Genomic DNA, 19,711 nt, shown 5'->3' on the forward strand with positions numbered 1-19,711 from the left:
GCAGGTGATGTTAAAATTGTATCCTGTTTTGCCGTTCAAAATAAGGGTCCCAAAAGCATATTTATGGATTTTTAACGGGTTTTTAGCTCAAACGCCGACGTAATTTGTGGCTAAATACGATTAGTGCACCGTGGGAAAATAACATATTCTTAAATAGTGAAATTCGGTAACATGCCGATGCGTAATTAAATCGCTTTGCTTGGTTCCAATTTGTTTTTACTCCCAACAGGTTGAAACGCTGGTTATCGCTTGCCCAGCATCTCGCATAAACCGTTGTGAGTCGATGCCTTGCAACAAAAAGCGTCACTCAAGGTTTCAAAAACTCAGAAGACACCAAGGATGTCGATGCGATACTGTCTGACATGTAAGCTGCACAAAGGTAGGAAGCGGACTCGGACTTATGCCATTCTTCTTGGCTTCTTGCTCGGCAGTATACATTCTCAGCTCCTTCTACTATGCCGTTTCCTCTCTTACATCTATTCCTTCCTCCATCACTTTCCGTTGCAAGAAACCGCCATCCTCCCAACCCAACTCTACTAGCTAGATCATCACTCACGACTTCAATTATAACCCATATTCACGCTCTTTCATAGATACATTCTTAGGGATGGCATTTAGCTCTCAATCCCCAATACAACTTGACGGTAACCCGTTTAAGCATTTCTACCCAAATGGTTTTGCCCAGCCATCTGTCTCTGACCAACAAATTTCCTTTTCCGATACAACTAAGGCTGCTCATATGATGGCGCCGAAACATGCGTTCAACATTCCCAAGTATGAAGATCGCTTGCAGATATGGATAGAAGAGGGGAATTTAGATCCCATTGACCACCCGAACGAAAACAATATTGAAAATCAAACATTTGTCTCTAACTTTGCGTCAGGCCACCCATCGCCAACTTCAAGCAAGTTTTCGCCTCAGCCTGGTTTTTTTCCTTGTCCAACGGATATAGATCCGTCCTGCATGACAGAGCAATCTGATCTTGCCTATCTCTTTTGTCAATTGGGCCATGTGGCACCTTTTCCTCAAATACAGTCTCAGAACAATAACTTTTTGAACTTCCAAGACCTCTCCTGCCAATCAATCAATCCTGACGAGCTCAAACGCAAGATATTCATCAATGATGATGGACACAAGAGCAAGCGCCGTGGTATTACTGTCCTAGACCAGGATGAACGTTTTGTCCTGCAAAATCCAACAGTTCAGTACTCTGCCGTCGCAACTCCCAACGCGGAACTCAACGATGCTGGTAAAAGTCCAAGTCCAACGTCCAAAGCCGGTAATTCACCATCGAATGATGAAAAGACATGTACTGCACGACCCAAGTCTGTGGTACCGGAGAAATTCCTTAACGACGGTTCAGCTGAGGCTGCTCTGGGTATGTCAATTGCTGAAATACAATCTTTCCCTTCGTTTGAAGAGCTTTTGAAGAAGGTTCATCCAGACAATTACCAGAAAGCCAGAGCATTCGGAGAAAAGATTACAAAGAATAGAGATAAGGCAAAACATGCCGCAAAAAGATCGAGAGATCAGAGAAGAGCCAAGATTGAGAGGGCCGAGATACTGGAGAAGCAAACAGAGGAATTGCAAGGTCAAATTGAAGGAATGAAGACTTTGTTGAGTCAGTTGGTAAAAAGTGGAGCCATCAGCAGAGAAACGGTTCAAGCTTACATTTAAAATAAATGCAATGGCTAGCTCGTCATGTTCGTTGGGTTCGAAAATAAGCATTGTAGTTACTGGCAGGAAAAAGGATCGTGGATAGTTGTCAGACATCTGTATGCTATTGATAACGGCGAATGTAAATATCATTTTTGGTTTTACAGCTTAGTCTTGTTCAATACCCATTTCCTCTTCTTCCGATACCGTTCTTTCAAAGAATGGAGGCCCTTCCTCCCCTATGACAGCCCGATATGCTCTTTTGCCTTCTCTAGCCTCGTGATCTAAGCCCTCTGTGAGAAGCTCATTATCATTATAAGGTGTCAACAAGGTGATGTTTGAACAGGAAGAGCTGACAACGGTGACAGGGCGAGATAAAACATAATAAGATTCGAAAACAGGTTTTGAAACGAGCCGGTGGAGATATGGTCTGAGTGTTTCTGAAGGAGAACATGATGGCGAGATCAGGCAAGTGAGGTACACTATGACTACAGCATTACATTAGCACCTCTCTAAACATCAGTGCAAGGGAAGCTGCGTACACTGTCCTGGCGGACAACTCCCTGTGCCTTCTCCATGAATAATACACCTTACAAGTGGTTTGTTGTTTTCAGGAGGAAATACAATCAAAGCAGTGTCATCGTTTCCCAACGATTCATCTGTCTCCTCAAGCATTCCCTCCGTCATCAGACGCCGATGCTGCAAAACCTCAGGTAGAGTAGATGTTATGGCAATACATTGAGCAGTCACCACAGAATCTTGATCTGGTTTTGATGACGCTAAAAATTCTGGGACGTGATCGGGAGCAGAGATGAGATGGGATATTTTGACAGGGCGAGGATGGCAGGGAACCTTGATGGTCAGGCCATCCATGCAGGGCTCAATCAATTCTGGTTTTGCAGAAGCACCAAGAACATATGTTCCTCCAAACACAGCACAAGCTCTAGAAACATGAGCGCTTCAAAATTCACTTGCTGTTAAAGACCTACCGGCAAAATCCTTGTGTAATTTCCCCCGCCCCACCATACTGTCCTACAAGAAAAGCAGAAGGTCCATACCGTCCAATGGATTTTAGATATCTCCGTGTTCTTATCAAAGCTGGTAACGTCTCATCATTCGGCGAAGTACAATGTGATATAACGTATGAAATGGATGAAGCAAGATGATCTGGTAAAAAGAAAGAATCTCGAAGAAACTGAAGCAGGGGTTGGCTCTCCTTGTCTTGAACGAAAACTCAGCAAAACCTCTAGACATTCTGTACCAGATACAATAACGCACCTTTGAGCACCTGTTCACATTCAAATTCTCCCGCGGCAAACATCAGAAATTTCATCAGCTTTCTCTTTTCCAAGAGTCCTATGCTCTTATCTTTGAATACATCCTCCTTGCTCCCCGGTACTTTTTGTGTTTTGCCATTTTCTTCTTGCCAGATATTTACCGAATCGAGGAGCTTGAAAGACACATACTTGCTCACATCTGACGCAATGAGAGTATCAATTAAAGACCCTCGCGCAGGAAGCAGGGCCGGAAAGAGAGATAGTGAATATCGCCGTTGGTCGACTTCAAGAGAAGGAGAAAGATTAGATGTTGAAGCTGCGTAACATGTCACGCCAGCACAACTGGATGGTATCGCGTCTTTCCTGTGCAAGGCCCATTCAACGAGCTCATCCAATGTCAAACTCGCCTGGTTCCCGCCATAGTAATCGTTTGGGTCGAGATGGAGGACTGTCTTTCCTGCTTTGGCAAGCGCAGAGGCCGCGATGGCTTCTGCAAGCCCAGTACCGATGACAGCTACATCGTAAACATCTGATTCAAGCTCCATGATGATAGTTGAGTGATTATAATAGTTTGAATTAAGAAATTGTTGTACATAACTCTTCCACTTTTACTTTTGTATCAATGTTATCAAAATTAAGTGATGCTTCTTCCACGTCATCATTTTACTTTTACGTAAAAGAACATAATTGTCCTTTCATTACTTTATCTTTCTTTTTGAATTTATCTTGTTCATCGAAACAGTCAACAAAAGCCTAGACAAGATGGCGACCTCTATTTTTGTGCCGGTGGCATATATTTCAGTACTTGTGATTGCGATGGCTACCTTTTCAAGAATATACAGACATCGAAGAGCTGGTATGTCCACTCGATCATCTAATTGTTTTGAGCTGACATAGTTATCGATTTCAGTGGCCAAGACATCCTTCCAGCCGTGGTTTGCTTCACATCCCGCTCGAGATACCTATATATCACTGCTATCTGATGAACCTGCTCCTCCGGAAAACCTTCTCAAGGCTGCACTTCTCACGCGGGCAATCACTGATGTCCAACGCATTTGGCGCATCAAAGAAGACAAGCTTGCTCTTACCAACCTCCATACCCGGGGCCTTGTGGGAGACGACACCATGGCCAGATTTGCAGCTGCTGAGAAGGAATTAGAAGCAGAGATTATGGATGTTATTTCGGAAGCAAACTCGTTCAGGGCTGGATGGGGTCAATTCATCTTTGCAACAGCAACAGAGATGGCACAAAAAAACAAGACTCTTGATGCTATCAAGAAGCTACACGCGATAAAAGGAGCCGAAAGTGAGCAAAGCGCGCCAGATGATACAAAATGAATCTGTGACCTAATCTAGTTTAGTTAAACGTATGACGAGAAGGGCAAAGTATCTTGATCCTCAAACATTACCAAGTAAAGCCGCTGAAAAAATTTCTGAATCCGGGGCAACTTCAGATCTGTCTACGAAAATCTCAGAAGGAGCAAGCGCTGCCTCTTCAAATGCCAACTCCCCAAGCCCAAGTAAGGCTGTAAGTGCACCAAACAGATAAAAGAAGTAAATCTCACTCAATCTTGCAGGGTTTTGGAAAGAAAGGCAAAAAGAAGTGATTATAATCAGGTTTTTGGTTATTCGTCATACATTTCATGCACCAATCTTCAATACACCCGCATTAGCCAACAGTAACTATCCGCATCACACATGTAGACATTGAAATCAACACTTGGATGCACTAATACGAAAACAGCTGTGTTCAAGTCTACCTAGAAAGTCTATGATAGAGCGCTTTTCGTTTTCCGCCTCTGTCGCTCGCTCTCAACGTTCTTGGACTTGCGCTTTTTGTTTTTCTGTTTCTCTGCGAATTTTAATGAAGTCGCCGCCTTCATAGCTTTTTTGACCTTTCCAGCCTCATCTAAAGCGCTTTGAGGCTTAACGTCTACATCCGTGTTCTCATGGGCCTTCCCTTTTTCATTACTCTTGATTTCCTCCACTTTTCTTGTCGGATCTGATTGACTTGATCTTTTCGTCATAGCAATGAAGAACAACAATTGTGATGTAGCTGAATAGTCCCAATGAGTGACTCTTAAAAGGACTTAGCGGTTTGCAGGTCAAGTTTTCCTTTTACTCTTTGAGCGCAGTGACTTGCCACTGGGGGTACCAGATTCTCTCATCGCCTAGTGAAGCGTAGAGCTACCACGACTTTGTTGTCTAGATTATGTAATTATATATTACGTAATATTAATTGTATTTTGTAGTAGTTGTTGCCCATATTTGCTAGATATTATCGATGATTGCTGTCAAGCACTGAGGTTCATAACCTGGCAAGTTATGTATTTTATGTATATGTAAATAAGAGAAAAAGATACGAATTGGTTACATATATACGTATCCACAGAGTCAAATCAGGAGGTGATGTAAACTATGTCTGGCGCGCCTACCTCCATAAAGTGCAGATAGATCATCTTACTTTGACATTTCTATCTCTTAAAATACCTTCAAGCTGCATCCACATAGAGTGAACACCCTTCATGTCCTTTGTTCTCTCGCCAGATCTCAACTTTTTTCCAACCCTTTCGACCTTTTCGATATCCCAAGAGATATTGAGGATCTTGCTATTACGAGCAAGTTGGAGAGCAAACTTGACAACATCCTTCAATTTTTGAGCATTCCATGCTTCTTTGGATTCGGAGGAAGCATCTGATGCTGTAATAAGAGTAGTAAAAACACTATCACTAGCTTTATGGACGAAAGAAGTGATATCTGCTAAGGCAACAGATTGAGATATTTCGGCAAGGCGTTGCGCGAGATTTTGTAAAGCAGCATATCCTTGTAATTGTCGAAAAGCATTCACGGCAGCACCTGGTGAAACATATGAAATGAGGTCGGGATACAGTTCAAAAGCTCGAATAGGAAATCTCTTCACAAATTCCAGAATGATAGGCGGGTGAACAAGAGAAGCTTTGCGTTTCATGAAATCTTTCAAGGTCGACCGATAAACTTCTACGACTGGTGATTTGGAGGATTTGGAAGAAGCCTCAATTGTACGGGAGACATAAAGGGAACATAAGTTGCACAAGTTGGAGAAATCTGTTGAGTGGGCCTTCTTAATCATGGTGTGAATTTCTTGAAGGATCTGAGAAGCAATGTTGATATCGGCTGTTGAAGGTATGTCTTTAGGTTTACTAAACTTGCCTCGGAGAATACCTGCCGCTTTGTTGGCAACTTCAGCCTCGGAAACGCCTGCGATACGAATGAATTTGAGCAAGGCAAGAACGCCATCCAAAACGAGAGGATTTGTAGTTTGTCGCTTAACATAAGTGTCGTAAAAATCGAGGATACGGTTCTTAAAGTGTATGGACTCGGTCAAGATGTCTGTTTATCTTTTCTCAGCAGCATTCTTGTATGTCCTGAAAGTAAGACTCACACTTCGAGTCCTTCTTATTTGTCCCAGCTGCTCTCTCTTTGAAAATTTTTGTCAGCTGCTCATCGACCTTGATCATTTGTTCGTCGTCCCAAAGATCCTCTTCTTCTAAGTCGTCTCCTTCTTCGTTTTCGTCGATACCCATCTCAGATACCTGCAAAGCTTCGGCGACGCGAGCCCGAAAAACTGGGTCAACATCGCACATCTCATTGTCGTCATCATCATCCTCTTCCTCGTCCTCTTCCTCCTCGTCTGCTTCCTGAGACTCATCCCCGCTCTCTTGTCCGTCGTCTTCGTTATGTTCTTGCTCAAATTCCTCAGCTGCTGCCTCTGCCGCGGATCGTTCAAGCTGCTATAACGCTGTCAGTGACAGGAGAAGCGATGTTTTCGGATACCTTTGACTTACAGCTGCCAAGTGCTCCATACTGCTCCTGTTAAGATCACCAGAAATCATTCCGAAGACCAAGTTGGCAAGGCTACGAAGATCGCTAGAGCCCTTATCAAGAAGACTAATCAACACGTCCAAAAGCAGATTAATAGCTTCGACATCAACATCTGCATCACCAACGCCAAGGTACTGTTGGGCAGCAGTGGTAATATCTTCAAGATTGTCCAAAGAGTCGTCAGTTTCATCATATGTTTGTAGAATGAAAAAAGAGATCAAAATATCAAAAGCCTTCGCTAAGCTTTTCTTCTCCCTTTTGAGCTTGGTCAGAGAAGACAAAATTTCTAAGGCACTTGAACGAAGCGACTTGATTTCATCATCAGCGTCAGTGATGACTTCGAGGTGTTTCTTGTCTTGTTCGAGGGAAGAAATTGTGGTGACAGCACGACGGAGCCAAGTCTTGCCAGAAGCATCACATCCTTGTTGACGAGGCTCTTCATCAGCGACTGTGATTCAGTCAGCAAATCTACTATTCGGACAAGGTTGTTGCATACCTCTCCGAGGGACAGCAGCAGTGCTTAATTCTACTACACATCCGAAAAATTTGCTCCTGCATCCTTGAGCAACGACCTCACCTAAAGATGGCCTTGGGATATTGTGAATTGCGCTAATGTCACTCTTCTTGTTTGCATGTTTAATGAAGAAAAAGCCATGAACAAGAAGAAAGTCCAGCAATGAGGAAATACAGGCGTCATTTTTAGGAACTGAGCCGTTCTTGCAGAGGGCAAGTAACTGATTCAAGGCCCAGAGCCGGCGCTCATCAAGCTTGGTAGTATCAGAGTCGCCTTGAGAAGTACCAATGATAGTACCCTTCAAGAAGTCGACAAAATCCTTGACACCTTCCTCATTCAGGTTTCCCATGATGCCTTCAACAGTCTTGGTTTTCGTGACTTTGTCGAAGTCCAGTTTTCCGTGCTTACCAACAAGTTGAGATAGAAGAGTAAACCCGACTTTAGGATTGCTTTTGGCAATATCTTGCACAAGTCTGGCAATCTGAAAGGCGGCTTTGTGAAGATATCGATCGGAAGAAGAAAGGTTATTCATCCAGCAACGCATAAAATTGGGAGTGAATATGAGGGGCATGTGAGAAGGGGAGAGAAGTGGGAGAGCACGTTCAAAGACTTGTAAACCCCAATACCTGCGCTGAGGCGAAGCTGTATTTGAGAAGAGAGATTCTGAGATAAATGAATTCAGTAACGGATTAATCAGAGGAAAGACAAGCACGAACCATCAACAACAACTCGAAAAAAATCTTGAAAAGGAGCTTCTGACTTGGAGGAACTGACCCCAGTCTCAGAAAAATACCGTTCCATAATAATATTCCATACGAAGTGAAGTTGAGGCTTCCACATCCCGGTGGCAGAGGCAGTGACTCCTTCTTCTTCGCTGGTTGCCTCTTTCAGAATTCGCCCAAGGGTGATAAGATTATGACCGTTGAGTAAAGGTACGTGTTTGAAAGTGGGAGCAAAATAGGATTTCCAATCGAGATCCTAAGATTGAATGAGTAAATTTCGACAGTTATCTCGTATTGATCATGTTGAACCTACGTCGTTAGAATTTTCTAGAATTAGAATCAACGCAACCTTTTCTTGTGTCCATCCCTTCTCCTCAAAAGCGAGCTCTGTCACTTCTTTCACAGCTTCCTTCTTCCAAGAAACCTCACTCTGTAATAAACCCTGGACAGCCTCAATTAAAGCCCACCATGCGCTTTCCCTCATCCAAGCTTTATAGCTACCAAGTTTGAAGAACTGCGCAACAACGTTCTGGAATGTTTCCTTGCTAGCAGTGGACAGGAAGAGGGCTTTGGATTGTACGAGGGAGACCATCCCAAAGAGACGCGCAAACATCATGTCTCGCTCTTCGGTACCTTGCATATTTTTTGAGAACTGAGAGCTCCGCATGATGAGTGAGAACACTTGTGGAACAGTGACTGTTGGTATACGGGAAATCAACTGAGTAAAGATCAGTTTGTCAAATGTGCGACTTGTATGCGCAATATACATACTTCAGTGAGAGCAACAGCAAAACCCAGCCGGCTACTTTCCCTTGAGCTTCCGAGACCTCTGACTAGCCGCTTTACGCTATACACAACATCTTCTGAATTGTTGCTGCTCAGTTGCTTGTCCAATTTGAGAGCAATAGCATCCTTCTGGTCCTCATCATCGCTTACGTCGACTTCAACTCCAGATTCCTCGTCCTCGCTGATTTCCTCAGATTCGTTCTCCTCATCGGCTCCATTAGCCTGCTTGCCTTTTGACGAGCCGACATTGTTTTTATAAGACTGTTGAAAGTTTTCAAGTGATGAGATGAGGCTTGCCGAGGCATTCAACCTTGTCTCCTTGTTGGAACTTGCAAGGGTCCAGAACAGAGGAAGGACATTAGATGCCATGACTTGGTGGTAGTGAGGAAAGAAGTAACCAAAAAGAAAGATTGAAAAGAAATTACATGCAATAACAATTTTGTTCATTGCCAAAAGCAACTTTTTTTGATAAAGCGGCTCTCGCCGAAAAATGGAGGCGGCGGAAGCATTTTTAAATAATGGACAGATATGAATCATGTCCGGACACACCAAAGCACTATCTATAGTAGATTTGTGCTGCATATATTTCATGATATAATTGCACCCTACAAACATAGGATAGACACTAAAACAAAAGTTGCAGATCAACAATTCCTTTTTTAAGCTGTACTCTGTGTGGTAAGAGCCTTGTGCAGGATTTCTGCATTTCTTACAATCTCCCCAAACTTTACCTTCTCGTCAGCGATATCATAAAATACTTGTTCTGTCCTTTTGATGAGTGCATTTCTCAGTCTTCGTTGGGTTTCCGCCTTGAGGGCATCAGAACGATCTTGAGCGGTTTTAAGAACAGCTTCTGGTAGGCCGGCCAATCTGTTAATCATCAGTCTGAGGTCCACGAAAGAGAAAACCCTTGGTTTACCGAGCACACCAAACTCCAAAAGATGCCTCTGCTAATTCTCTCTTAAGTTGGTACATGAAGGTGATTTCCACACTTCCGTCTGTTCCCAGTTTAGCTCCAAATACCAATGCAATTGTATAGCACACTCGCCTGGAAGCTTGACTTCTTCAAAACTCATGTGCCAATTACTTATCTGTTGAGGCTTTTCCCTTGCAAGCTCTTCGGCAACAATTGGGTAATGTGTGACAAAAAGCGTATTGCACCCAGCACTTGCAATATGCGACAAGGTAGCATAAGCGATTGCTACACCATCATGTGTACTGGTGCCTCGACCCAGCTCATCCATGATGACTAAGGACCTTGGCGTCACAGTACGTAGAATATCACTTGTCTCTGAGAGCTCGACCATGAAAGTTGATTTCCCTCGGCCAATATCATCCGAAGCTTGTGAAGATTAGATTAGATCATCTTTCTGCGAAACAATAAACAAAGAGCCTACCTCCCATCCGACTAACCGTATTACAAGTCAGCTATAGGTTTTACACTAAGCATGACTTACGTCTGGATAGCATCATGCACACCTAGAATGACAGAAGATGCAGGTACGAAGGAGCCAATTTGTGCCAAACACACTATTAGGGCCTATAACATGACATAAGCTTGCTTTATTTGTAACCTCGATGGATTCTGCTAACCATTGCACGAACAGCTGAACTTTTACCTAATTGATAGTGTTAAATGAGCGTAATCTGTAACATCGTAAAAACAGAGTGAGAGCTCACCAGCCATGTTCGGTCCAGTTATGACCTTGGCTATTCCATCTGTTTCGGAAAAATCGATATCAAAAGGAACATAAGCCTTCTCTCTTAGCATCTCCACCATTGGATGCCTTCCAGCTCTTATGTGTAATTCCGCTTCCGCTACAAACTTAGGCTTGCAATATCCACCAGCTGCTGCCACCTGGGCAAGAGACATTAAACAATCAATAACGGCGACTTGCTTGGAAACAGATACAAGCTCATGGCACTCTGCGACATCTGCTTGGAAAGCTAAAAAGGCTTTACGCGCCACCCCGGCGAGCTTTTCTTTGTGTTGTTCACGCTCGCGCAATCTAGATTATAATTGTTAGTGGTTTGTTCTGTTAGAAAACCGCAAATAATACTTTTTGATAATCTCTGGAGTATGATATCGATTGACGGTTTTTGTGCTTAGACAAACGGTGAGTGATTTCTCTCATTACCTTGCCCGATGCCTACCTGCTGACTTTCACCCACTGAGGAGGAATTGTTTTCGTCTCTCTGGCTGGTACTTCTACCAGATACTGTTGACAAGGTCATTTTTAATCATTTCATCAACGATAAAGTCACCTCAATACCCGACACAGTAATGTATTGCAATGCTGGTCTTCTAATGATTTTTCGCACCTCTTGCAAATGATCATCTAGCTCCATTTCGCAGACATTGATACACTGTAAGACCAATCAGTTGCTTACTGGCGCTGAAACCGTAGACACTCGCATCTTTTACATCTTGGATGTCGGGGTACTTGTCCAAATCTGTCCAGAGGTTGCCTTCATCATTATTGCGTGCCGCTTTCAGATTGAGAGCATTTAAAAATTTTTGAGCAGTTGAGAGAATAGTAGGAAGAGTATTTGGTATCCTGTTGAGCAACGCTGACTGGAAGCAGTCTCCTGTGTTGGGATTGAACTCTGAGGCAAGGCGAACCAGAGAGACAAGTATGCTTGCCAATTCTGTAGGTGTAACTTTACCATATTGTATTCGCGTCAAGCCTTTGACAAGATCGGGCATATTAACAAGAAGACTACGGAGTTTTTCCATATGATAAGAATTGTTTTCCATAATCTCTTCAATTGCATCTGCTCTTGCACGAAGAGCGCTGCGATGAGTGAATTTATGTTTTATCAGCTAAGTAGTATCAACTCACACAACATCAATGAGAGGCCGGCCAATCCATTCACGAAGAAGTCGTTTCCCCATACGTGTTTTGCAGCTATTCTGATGTCAGTAATATGACAGTGACTTAAGAGACAGATCTCACTGATCCAAAAGCCACATTAGACTTCCGTACAAACCTCTGTCTGTTTGATTACGATATATTTCGCTGACATGATGTGAGTTGTTGTGTATTGAATCAGTTGTGCACCAAACTTACAGGTTGGCAAGAGTATTGCTAGACAATAACATATGTGACCGATTGGCAAACTTGGCATCTCGTTTAGTATCCGAAATCTTTTGAAGGGAAGAATAGACCAAACCTTCACAAAAGATGGTTTATGTTTAAAAGCATTCTCAAGACCGAAGCCTGTTCAGAAGTGGCATTAGTCAGGTTTGTATTATTGTAAATGGCAATATTACGTTTCATGTGGCGGACGGCTATTGTGAGTGCTATTACAATCTGCTTTGGGAAATCCAAAAGAGAAAGGATTACTTCACCATCTTTCACATACTCAGTCGATGAAATTTGACGTTTATTGATGAGGTGCTCACCTTCCGTTCCCGCAGCTAAACCTAGACCATCATTCTTCTCTTTATCTCGATTTTGTGTACTCGAGTCGCCAGCATCTGATCCACAATCACTCTTAAACCCAGCAGTTCGCGACGGTTGGTCACCCTTCTCTTGGTAAAAGTCTATAAGATAGTCGAAAGCAGCATTGTATGATAAAGTCCCTTCAATTCGCTCAACCCGAACAGCGTTCTCCCCTTTAGCCCTATACGAGTTTAGCATTAAAACCACATTTGGCGAATTGCAACCCACTTCGGGCCTTCCGCGAAATGTTTGAGAACTTTCTCTGTGGGTTTGCTGAAATTCTCTTTCGGTAAGATGAGCTCTGCGGGGCAAAAATGCGTCAAACGTGTCTCCAGCTCCGAACGAACTTGAGAGTCTTCGAATTCGTCCCACATAACTTCTCCAATCTCTGGTATAACGCTCACGAGTCCAATCCTAACTTTTTCTTCAAAATTACTCTCTTGTGCACTTTCCTCCACGACGACCAAAAGAGCATTGGTCGGCGGCGGAGCAGATCCTGGTAGAAAGGAGTCATTAAAGCGGATAGGCCCGTAGTTGTACGAGGTATCGTCCACGTATCTGATGGGTTTGTAAGCAAGATTTAGATAGCAAAGAAGCGTACCAACGTTGCAGCTGTATATAAATGAGTGAGCTTCCTTGTGAATGGAGCATTTTTGTTATCACTGGCTTTCTTGAGAGCCGCTGTTTCGGTCTGCGTGATGACGCCGACTTTATATCCCAACGATACGAGCCTGTGGGATATCAGCGTAGTAAGAGGCAAGGAATCGTAGTCTGATTCACTTTTTAACATGGATGTGTAGTCTATGTGTTGGTATTGAAGCTGTGAAAAAATTCCTATTAGGAAAAGCAACAATGCCGAGCTCTTGAGCAGCAATCTGTTAATCGTGAATGAGCCATGAGAGGCCTATGCATAAGCCAATTTATTCACCTTGGCGTCGTCTCCATGGAATCTACTAGGGTATGAGCGCGTCTGTTATCCATTTCTTCATCACGTACTTGTATTTGTACCCAACTGAAGGGTCGTTCAGCTCACGCATATAGGAGGCTGAGCTTACCTTCCATCATTAATAAGACGTCTTTGTTCTTATCCTTGATCTCCATGTATTGCTTTTCCAAAGGAGTGTATATCATACCGCTAGGCCCAACCTCTTCCTTCCTCTTTCCTTTACTCTTGCCTTTTACTGTACTCTTCTCTGCGTCCTTGGATGCGTACCTTTGCAGCTTTTTCCTAGTTTCCTCTGCTTTTTGTATTGTCGCTTCATCTTCTTGAGCTCCATCGTCAAACGGAGTTACCTCATCATCTGGAGTATCTATACCAGCAGCTTTCTTTGCTTCTGCAATAGCTGCTTCATCCAGTGCCAAGGACCGCCTTCTTTTAAACATTCTGCCCATGGCAAGCATCCTTGCCTGCCACTCTTCATGTTTCCTCTCTTGCTCAGCAGTCCGTTGGCTGGGTTCATTTTCTGGCTGTGAGTCAGGAACATATGAGGCAGAAAGACCAAACGAATGAGTATCAAATGCAGAGCCAGACTGCGAAGCTTGTATTGGTGGTAATCTCGGTAGGCGAAAAGCTTGAAGATCCTGTAGAACAGGCCTCGATAACGGACTTATTGAAGATTTTGGCTTTGAAAAGTAAGCAGATGTTGTTTGCGTCATGGGCTTCTTAGCTTCCAGTCCACGATGAACAGTTTTCTGCTTTTTGCTAGGCGGAGATGCTGCAAGGTCAATAACACCATTAGAAACTGCCTTGGAGGCTGTTGAGGGTGGAGGATCTTTTCGCTTGAAAAAGACATCAAGAGAAGACCTGTGACGCTGAGCCATTGGACTACAATAGACTTGAGCAACTCACTGTTGGTGTTCATACATTTCCCTTTCTAATTGACCATTAAAATATAAAAGTGAAATATTGGAATTAGCAAATTCAACTTTTGGAGACAAGCGTGATAGGGCGGAGGAAGCCGACGCGACTCTACCAACAACCACACTTAACAATATCCCAGCCATGTATCATCATATTCAATTACAAAAGCTTTAATCAAAAATCAATTCATCATCTCATCGATGGATATTGTATATAAAAAAGAAAATAGCGAAAACGAAGACATCCACAAAAGATAACCTATTCCCCATAAAGATAAAGCAGCCTAGGCGCCGAAACCATAAAGGGTTCGACCTTGTCTCTTAAGAGCATAGACAACGTCAAGAGATGTGACTGTTCGGCGTCAGCTTTATGCAGACATGAAAAATCCAACTTACCAGTCTTCCTCTTGGCGTGCTCAGTGTATGTGACAGAGTCGCGGATGACGTGTTCGAGGAAAATCTTGAGGACACCTCGAGTCTCTTCATAGATCAAGCCAGAAATACGCTTGACACCACCTCGTCGGGCAAGTCGTCGAATGGCAGGCTTGGTGATACCCCTAAAAGCAACATAAGCCACATCACATAGACAGAGCAATAAAAACCTACTGAATGTTGTCACGAAGAACCTTCCTGTGTCGCTTGGCACCACCCTTGCCGAGACCCTTGCCACCTTTTCCTCGACCAGACATGTTGCAGAGATATGTGAAATAAAAGTAGAAAGGAAAGAGAAAAGTAAAAGAAGATTTGATGGATGGGAAGTCGGAAAAAGAAAAAAGATCAAGTCTTTTATACGTTTGAAGAGGTGACGCAGTGGCGAGTAATCCAGGCACGGCGAGTGGAAAAAGGTGATGCGTGCCTGGGAAAATAAAATAAATAATAAATAATAAAAAGTTACACGTGTAATTAATTACATGTTCCTGATAAATATCGTGACGTCTAGATTTTTAAATCAAAATCTCGGCGTTATAAAGTATTTCCACATAGTGAATTGAATAAAATAACAGTGAAGGAGACTAAGATTGCTTTTCTTGAGATTTATATCTTTATGCGTCATTCTGCACCAATCATCAAGACTAGGCATGGCGTACTGACAAAGAACGATAGAAAATGGAGGCAGTCAACGTTCAAGATGAAAAAAATCGCAGGTTCTTGTGTCCAAGATGAGCGTCAAAAGCATAATTAACCGCATGTACAAGATATAGAATGGCGAAGTAGATATCTCATGGTGACTTGAGATTGCTAGTCAAATCAGCCCTTCAACAGATTGGGAATAAGGTGATTCATCGCTGTCGTTAATCATTAAAACCCATTGCTGCTTGACTGTCTGCCAGACACACATTCAACACCTTTACCTCTAACCTCTATGATCTTCTCCCCGCCCACCTTTGTCCAGCTCTCTCTCGGCCGCCATCCATCTTGATCTTCCCCGGTCTCCACCACCAGCTGCCACCCTTTCAAACTCATCACTCCTGCCTCATCAAACCATACTTGCTTTTCAATTGTCGCAGATTGACCTGGGGAAAGAGTTCCACGATGGGACAGGCTACCAATGAATCGTGGAAGTTGTAGAGACACAGTGTCAGAAGATGTACTTGGAATGCTGGTAGGTTTAACGAGTTGAAGGATGTACCTGATTGGGAATTGTGGCGACCTATTTTGGATGGTAAATGTGACTGGCACTCTACACGGCCTGAACTGGAATCAGCTACTAAACACTCGTACCTCGAGACCCATGCTTACCCATTCCCGAAATCATGCTCTACTATCCCATTCTTTCCGGCCTTAATTAAGACAACTGTCGGATCTTCTTCTATCCCCAAACAACCATCCAAGACACTGCTTATTAGCATTCGCCTCAATCGTCCTGTCTCTTCATACATTGTTCGAGTTTGCTTTGTCCCGCTTATAATGACTTGTTCCACTTGTCTTCTTAGAGATTCAACAGAAGAGAAAGATGGAGCTGGACGCAACGAATGAAGATTAAGATGACCTTTTCGAATGGTGGCAGAAGAAATGGAATAAGAGAGGATGATATCGAGCTCAAGTGGATCAAAGAGGGGGAAAAGATTGGGAAGGAGTGATTTGGTAATGGTGGGGAAGTTTTCAGTCAACCAAAACATACGGTAAATACGCCGAGCAGCAAGGTATGACAGCAAAGCATCGTTTGGAGGACGACAGACTAGTGTGTTGGTAGGTGAAAGGTCTGCGGATACTTCATCAAGAGGCTGGCCTTGCACAAGTCTGCCAAGTGCAGTAACCACCGCTGATTGGATCATGTCCAGCTTTGTGGAGGCTTGTTGCACTGGAAGAATTGTGCAAAAGGTCTGATTCGGTAATAATGTTCTAACTTAAAATTAGCCTCTTCTCAGCAACGTCTAGAATGACCCACACATCGATTGGCTTGCACTCTAGATTCCAGAGACTAGAAACTCCGCAGAGATTTTCTATACGAAGAGTCTCTCCTGAAATGTTTCTGACCTCTAACACAGCGGAGTACTCTGTTGTCTCCTTTCCTATAGGTCGGATCAAAGCTTCCAAACCTGCTAGTGGCCGAATCTCAATCCTATGCTCAACTGTGATTGAACCTGTCTCGCCATCTTCTGCCTCAAAAACAAGGAATCCAAACAAATCCAGTGCAGAAGGGCTAAAACTGGTGAGGCTTACTAATATGCCCACCTCATCACCACCCATTATCGTACCTGGGTATATGGTTGTAAGTTTGTTGGGTGCAATATAGTTAGGTACTTGCGCAACGATATCGTTATGCTTGGTATCTTTTTTCCTTATTATCACCTCTTCATTCCAAATCATATCCAGCGCCCCTATACTTTTCCGTCCAATGTTCTTTATTTTCAGTATACATTCGACTTGTTCCCCAGTGTATATCTCTTGAGGAAGACTCAAAAGCTCAACATTAATTCGTGGCCGTTCTGGAAGAACTGTGAGGGTAAGAGAGGTATCCTGAGCATATGTTGGTGTTACGCGCTGATTTTTAGTCGTATGTAATCTTTTCCCTTTTCTCTCTAGAGTTTGATTGCAAGGAAAAAAATCGTGAAACTTGTAGGATACGCCTACAAGCTTGATACTGCTAGTTGTCGATGGAAGTGTTATTGTGACCAGAATGGAAATGGTGCGAGTCTCATATGGGTCAAGTGTAATACTATTCGGGGATAATATTGAGGTGCAGTCGGATGGAGAAAAGGCAAGAGAGAGGTTAGAGATAATGAGCGACGCATTAAGAGGATTAGTGGCCACTAGTTCAACTGTAAATTGCTCTATCGGATACAATCAGTCAAGGTATGCTTTTGAAAAGATCAGACACACCATCTGCACCAATCTCAATCTTTTCTTCATTAGGCAACAAACTCGTCGGCTTTCTCTTTTTTCTATCCCAGCTTATCAGCGCCTGCTTTTCTAGCTCCCTCCACTTTGATTCTATGGGTACTGCACAGGATGAATTATAGCTTGGCGTTATTATACGAGTTTTAGTGTTATCGAACACCGGCGTAAGCAATTGCAAGCTTTTTTCTGAAGCTTCCAACATGTCGGGATGAGCACAGAGTTGTTCATAAGCCAACTTCATATCCTCCAATATCCCTCCTTGAGAACCTATTACTGTGGTCTCTTCTTTTTTCAGCAACCTCAAGAAATGCTCTACAGCTATATCACTTTTTCCTAGTGTATAAGCTTGTCGACCCAATGAATACTCAATCCAATCTTGAGCAGCGGTCCATGATGAAGACTTGAAGGCATTTGAAGCTTGCTCAAGGCATCGACGAGAGTAGCTCTTAAGGCCTACTGTTTCATATCGTCTCGCAGCCAATAAGAGATGAAAAGCTCTACGTCTCTTACCACGTCCGTCCTTAACTCCTTTGACATCTGCGTTAGCCGCTTCTTCTATCAAAACTGCATTCGGTACTTCTTCTGCTTCTCCTGCGCTTTTGGCCAACACAGCGCCAACGCCCCTCCATTCTTTAATTGCTTTCCACGCTTCATAATACAGAATAGTAATACGCAGAGCATCAATTTGTATTTGGAAGGCGGGGCCGGATTGATGGTAGGATACCAAGGCTTGTTCCAGCCATGACATGATTTCAGTATGTTGTAAATTTGTGAATGGTGAAGGAATGTTGGAAGGTGACACAGATGGGGAGAAATAAGGATGTGATAAGAGCAGAGAAAGACCGTACATTTCCGTTGCAGCAGATGCATACCTGAACGCCCTGTCTTGAGCAAAATCGCGGCGAAGAGAATCGTAAATGCCTGCAGCAAACCGATAATCGCGTAGCATGAAGGCAAAATCCGCAAGACGACGAGAAAGTGCTTCTACAGACGAGAGAGGGTAGTAGCCCGCTTGAGCATTGTACCCTGCAGAAGAACTGGATGCTGGACTGTTTGGCCGGCTGCTAAAAAGCTTACGGCCGGCTCCAAAAAGGCGACCGGTGATCCCTCGACGGTTGGCATGGTACACTTCGTTCCACTCCCGAATCCTCGTCTCCATCCATGGAACTAAACTTTGTCCAGCCAGTTCTCTGACAAGCGCCGCCAAACGTTGCGTGTCTCCCACTGTCAATTTTGATCCATACAACTTCCGTCTCGGTGGTCGATTCGCAGGCGTGGTAGGGGTTGTAGGCTCATCAATCCCCCTAAGAGACGGTGCCGCCGACATAGGCGAGAGGGTCAGTGAAGACAGTGCAGAGGCATACACTTGTGACAAGGCCGAGGGATTGACATCGTCCAGTGTAAATGGTTTCGTTAGGGGGATAGTAGGGTGAGTGGATATATCTGGTGATGGAGGTACCGATCGCCGTTCGATTTGAGAATTGATGACTAGTAATGTCGAGTGTGGGCCGTAAATCTTTTTTACATTTCCAAGCAGCCCATGCGCTCTATAGCATATAAGAATTCAAGACATCAACCAATAAGAAATACTCACGGAGCCATGTCATCTCCCATCTGACTTACATCGTGAATTACCACATAAAATCTCAACACTGTTTGAACATCTAACCATGCAACACTAGGCGGGCCTATCGTTCTTCCATGCAGTCTTGCCAGGGTTCCCAACGGATCTGACGTGGCTGTAGATACTGCGAGCAAGACTCCTACGGGATGATTGAACGTTTCATAGGGTGCGACCGGTCTAGAAGAGATGAGCAGCGAGCGAGTCAACGGGTAATGCTGGTTTTCCTCTATTAAAATAAGTAAAAATTAGAGGCACTATCAACGAGACGAACCTGGCTTCTTTACTCCTACAGAGCTGCTTATAATATCCACCAAAACGTCTGGACTGGGAGAAGATGTTGCTGGATTCTTGTACACTGTGTCATATGCCACAAACCTGAGAGGAAAAGTCGGATGTACTGTAGGAGTCAACGTAGAAGACAGTACCGACACTGTCTCATAGTCAGTTGCTAATATATCACAGGCTATGGCATACCTCTCTCTGTGGCCCCTTCCCAAGGTCTCAACAATTCCTCAAGGCCCCTACAGCCGTTTGCCTCGCATGATTCTACCACATCGTCAGAAGTGAGCACTGCTATACGTGGGGAGAGTGACTGAACTATGCACAACGGTGGCGAGGGCAT

General features: G+C 43.7%; 7 protein-coding genes across 7 annotated transcripts; 2 read left to right on the forward strand and 5 right to left on the reverse strand.

The window, feature by feature from the left end:
• Positions 1-607: 607 nt before the first annotated feature.
• L203_100865 (uncharacterized protein) lies at positions 608-1,678 on the forward strand (the record flags this gene model as incomplete). Its single annotated transcript, XM_066210317.1, has 1 exon — positions 608-1,678. The coding sequence occupies one exon, from the start codon at positions 608-610 to the stop codon at positions 1,676-1,678; it is 1,071 nt and encodes a 356-aa protein (XP_066066414.1).
• Positions 1,679-1,825: 147 nt separating this feature from the next.
• L203_100866 (uncharacterized protein) lies at positions 1,826-3,479 on the reverse strand (the record flags this gene model as incomplete). Its single annotated transcript, XM_066210318.1, has 4 exons — positions 1,826-2,145; positions 2,200-2,600; positions 2,647-2,878; positions 2,936-3,479. The coding sequence occupies 4 exons, from the start codon at positions 3,477-3,479 to the stop codon at positions 1,826-1,828; spliced, it is 1,497 nt and encodes a 498-aa protein (XP_066066415.1).
• A 271-nt stretch (positions 3,480-3,750) lies between these two features.
• Positions 3,751-4,541, forward strand: L203_100867 (uncharacterized protein; the record flags this gene model as incomplete). Its single annotated transcript, XM_066210319.1, has 4 exons — positions 3,751-3,790; positions 3,845-4,240; positions 4,296-4,462; positions 4,512-4,541. The coding sequence occupies 4 exons, from the start codon at positions 3,751-3,753 to the stop codon at positions 4,539-4,541; spliced, it is 633 nt and encodes a 210-aa protein (XP_066066416.1).
• An 848-nt stretch (positions 4,542-5,389) lies between these two features.
• Positions 5,390-9,186, reverse strand: L203_100868 (uncharacterized protein; the record flags this gene model as incomplete). Its single annotated transcript, XM_066210320.1, has 7 exons — positions 5,390-6,303; positions 6,356-6,704; positions 6,759-7,243; positions 7,292-7,972; positions 8,026-8,287; positions 8,345-8,749; positions 8,803-9,186. The coding sequence occupies 7 exons, from the start codon at positions 9,184-9,186 to the stop codon at positions 5,390-5,392; spliced, it is 3,480 nt and encodes a 1,159-aa protein (XP_066066417.1).
• Positions 9,187-9,476: 290 nt separating this feature from the next.
• On the reverse strand, positions 9,477-14,129 carry L203_100869 (uncharacterized protein; the record flags this gene model as incomplete). Its single annotated transcript, XM_066210321.1, has 24 exons — positions 9,477-9,687; positions 9,737-9,815; positions 9,866-10,159; positions 10,215-10,225; positions 10,275-10,357; positions 10,411-10,436; positions 10,498-10,826; positions 10,878-10,922; positions 10,972-11,036; positions 11,083-11,184; positions 11,234-11,612; positions 11,661-11,726; positions 11,775-11,837; positions 11,889-11,938; positions 11,992-12,038; positions 12,092-12,172; positions 12,224-12,444; positions 12,492-12,821; positions 12,869-12,994; positions 13,044-13,138; positions 13,192-13,213; positions 13,260-13,275; positions 13,319-14,067; positions 14,113-14,129. The coding sequence occupies 24 exons, from the start codon at positions 14,127-14,129 to the stop codon at positions 9,477-9,479; spliced, it is 3,507 nt and encodes a 1,168-aa protein (XP_066066418.1).
• Positions 14,130-14,407: 278 nt separating this feature from the next.
• Positions 14,408-14,812, reverse strand: L203_100870 (histone H4; the record flags this gene model as incomplete). The annotated part of the gene is made up of 3 exons (XM_066210322.1): positions 14,408-14,475; positions 14,520-14,680; positions 14,730-14,812. 3 exons carry the CDS (start codon positions 14,810-14,812, stop codon positions 14,408-14,410), a joined length of 312 nt encoding a protein of 103 aa, XP_066066419.1.
• A 559-nt stretch (positions 14,813-15,371) lies between these two features.
• L203_100871 (uncharacterized protein) lies at positions 15,372-19,711 on the reverse strand (the record flags this gene model as incomplete). The annotated part of the gene is made up of 8 exons (XM_066210323.1): positions 15,372-15,409; positions 15,461-15,813; positions 15,864-16,466; positions 16,513-17,398; positions 17,448-19,012; positions 19,060-19,315; positions 19,361-19,519; positions 19,564-19,711. 8 exons carry the CDS (start codon positions 19,709-19,711, stop codon positions 15,372-15,374), a joined length of 4,008 nt encoding a protein of 1,335 aa, XP_066066420.1.

Source organism: Cryptococcus depauperatus, chromosome 1, assembly GCF_001720195.1.
Source record: "Cryptococcus depauperatus CBS 7841 chromosome 1, complete sequence".
NCBI classification, from domain to species: domain Eukaryota; kingdom Fungi; phylum Basidiomycota; class Tremellomycetes; order Tremellales; family Cryptococcaceae; genus Cryptococcus; species Cryptococcus depauperatus.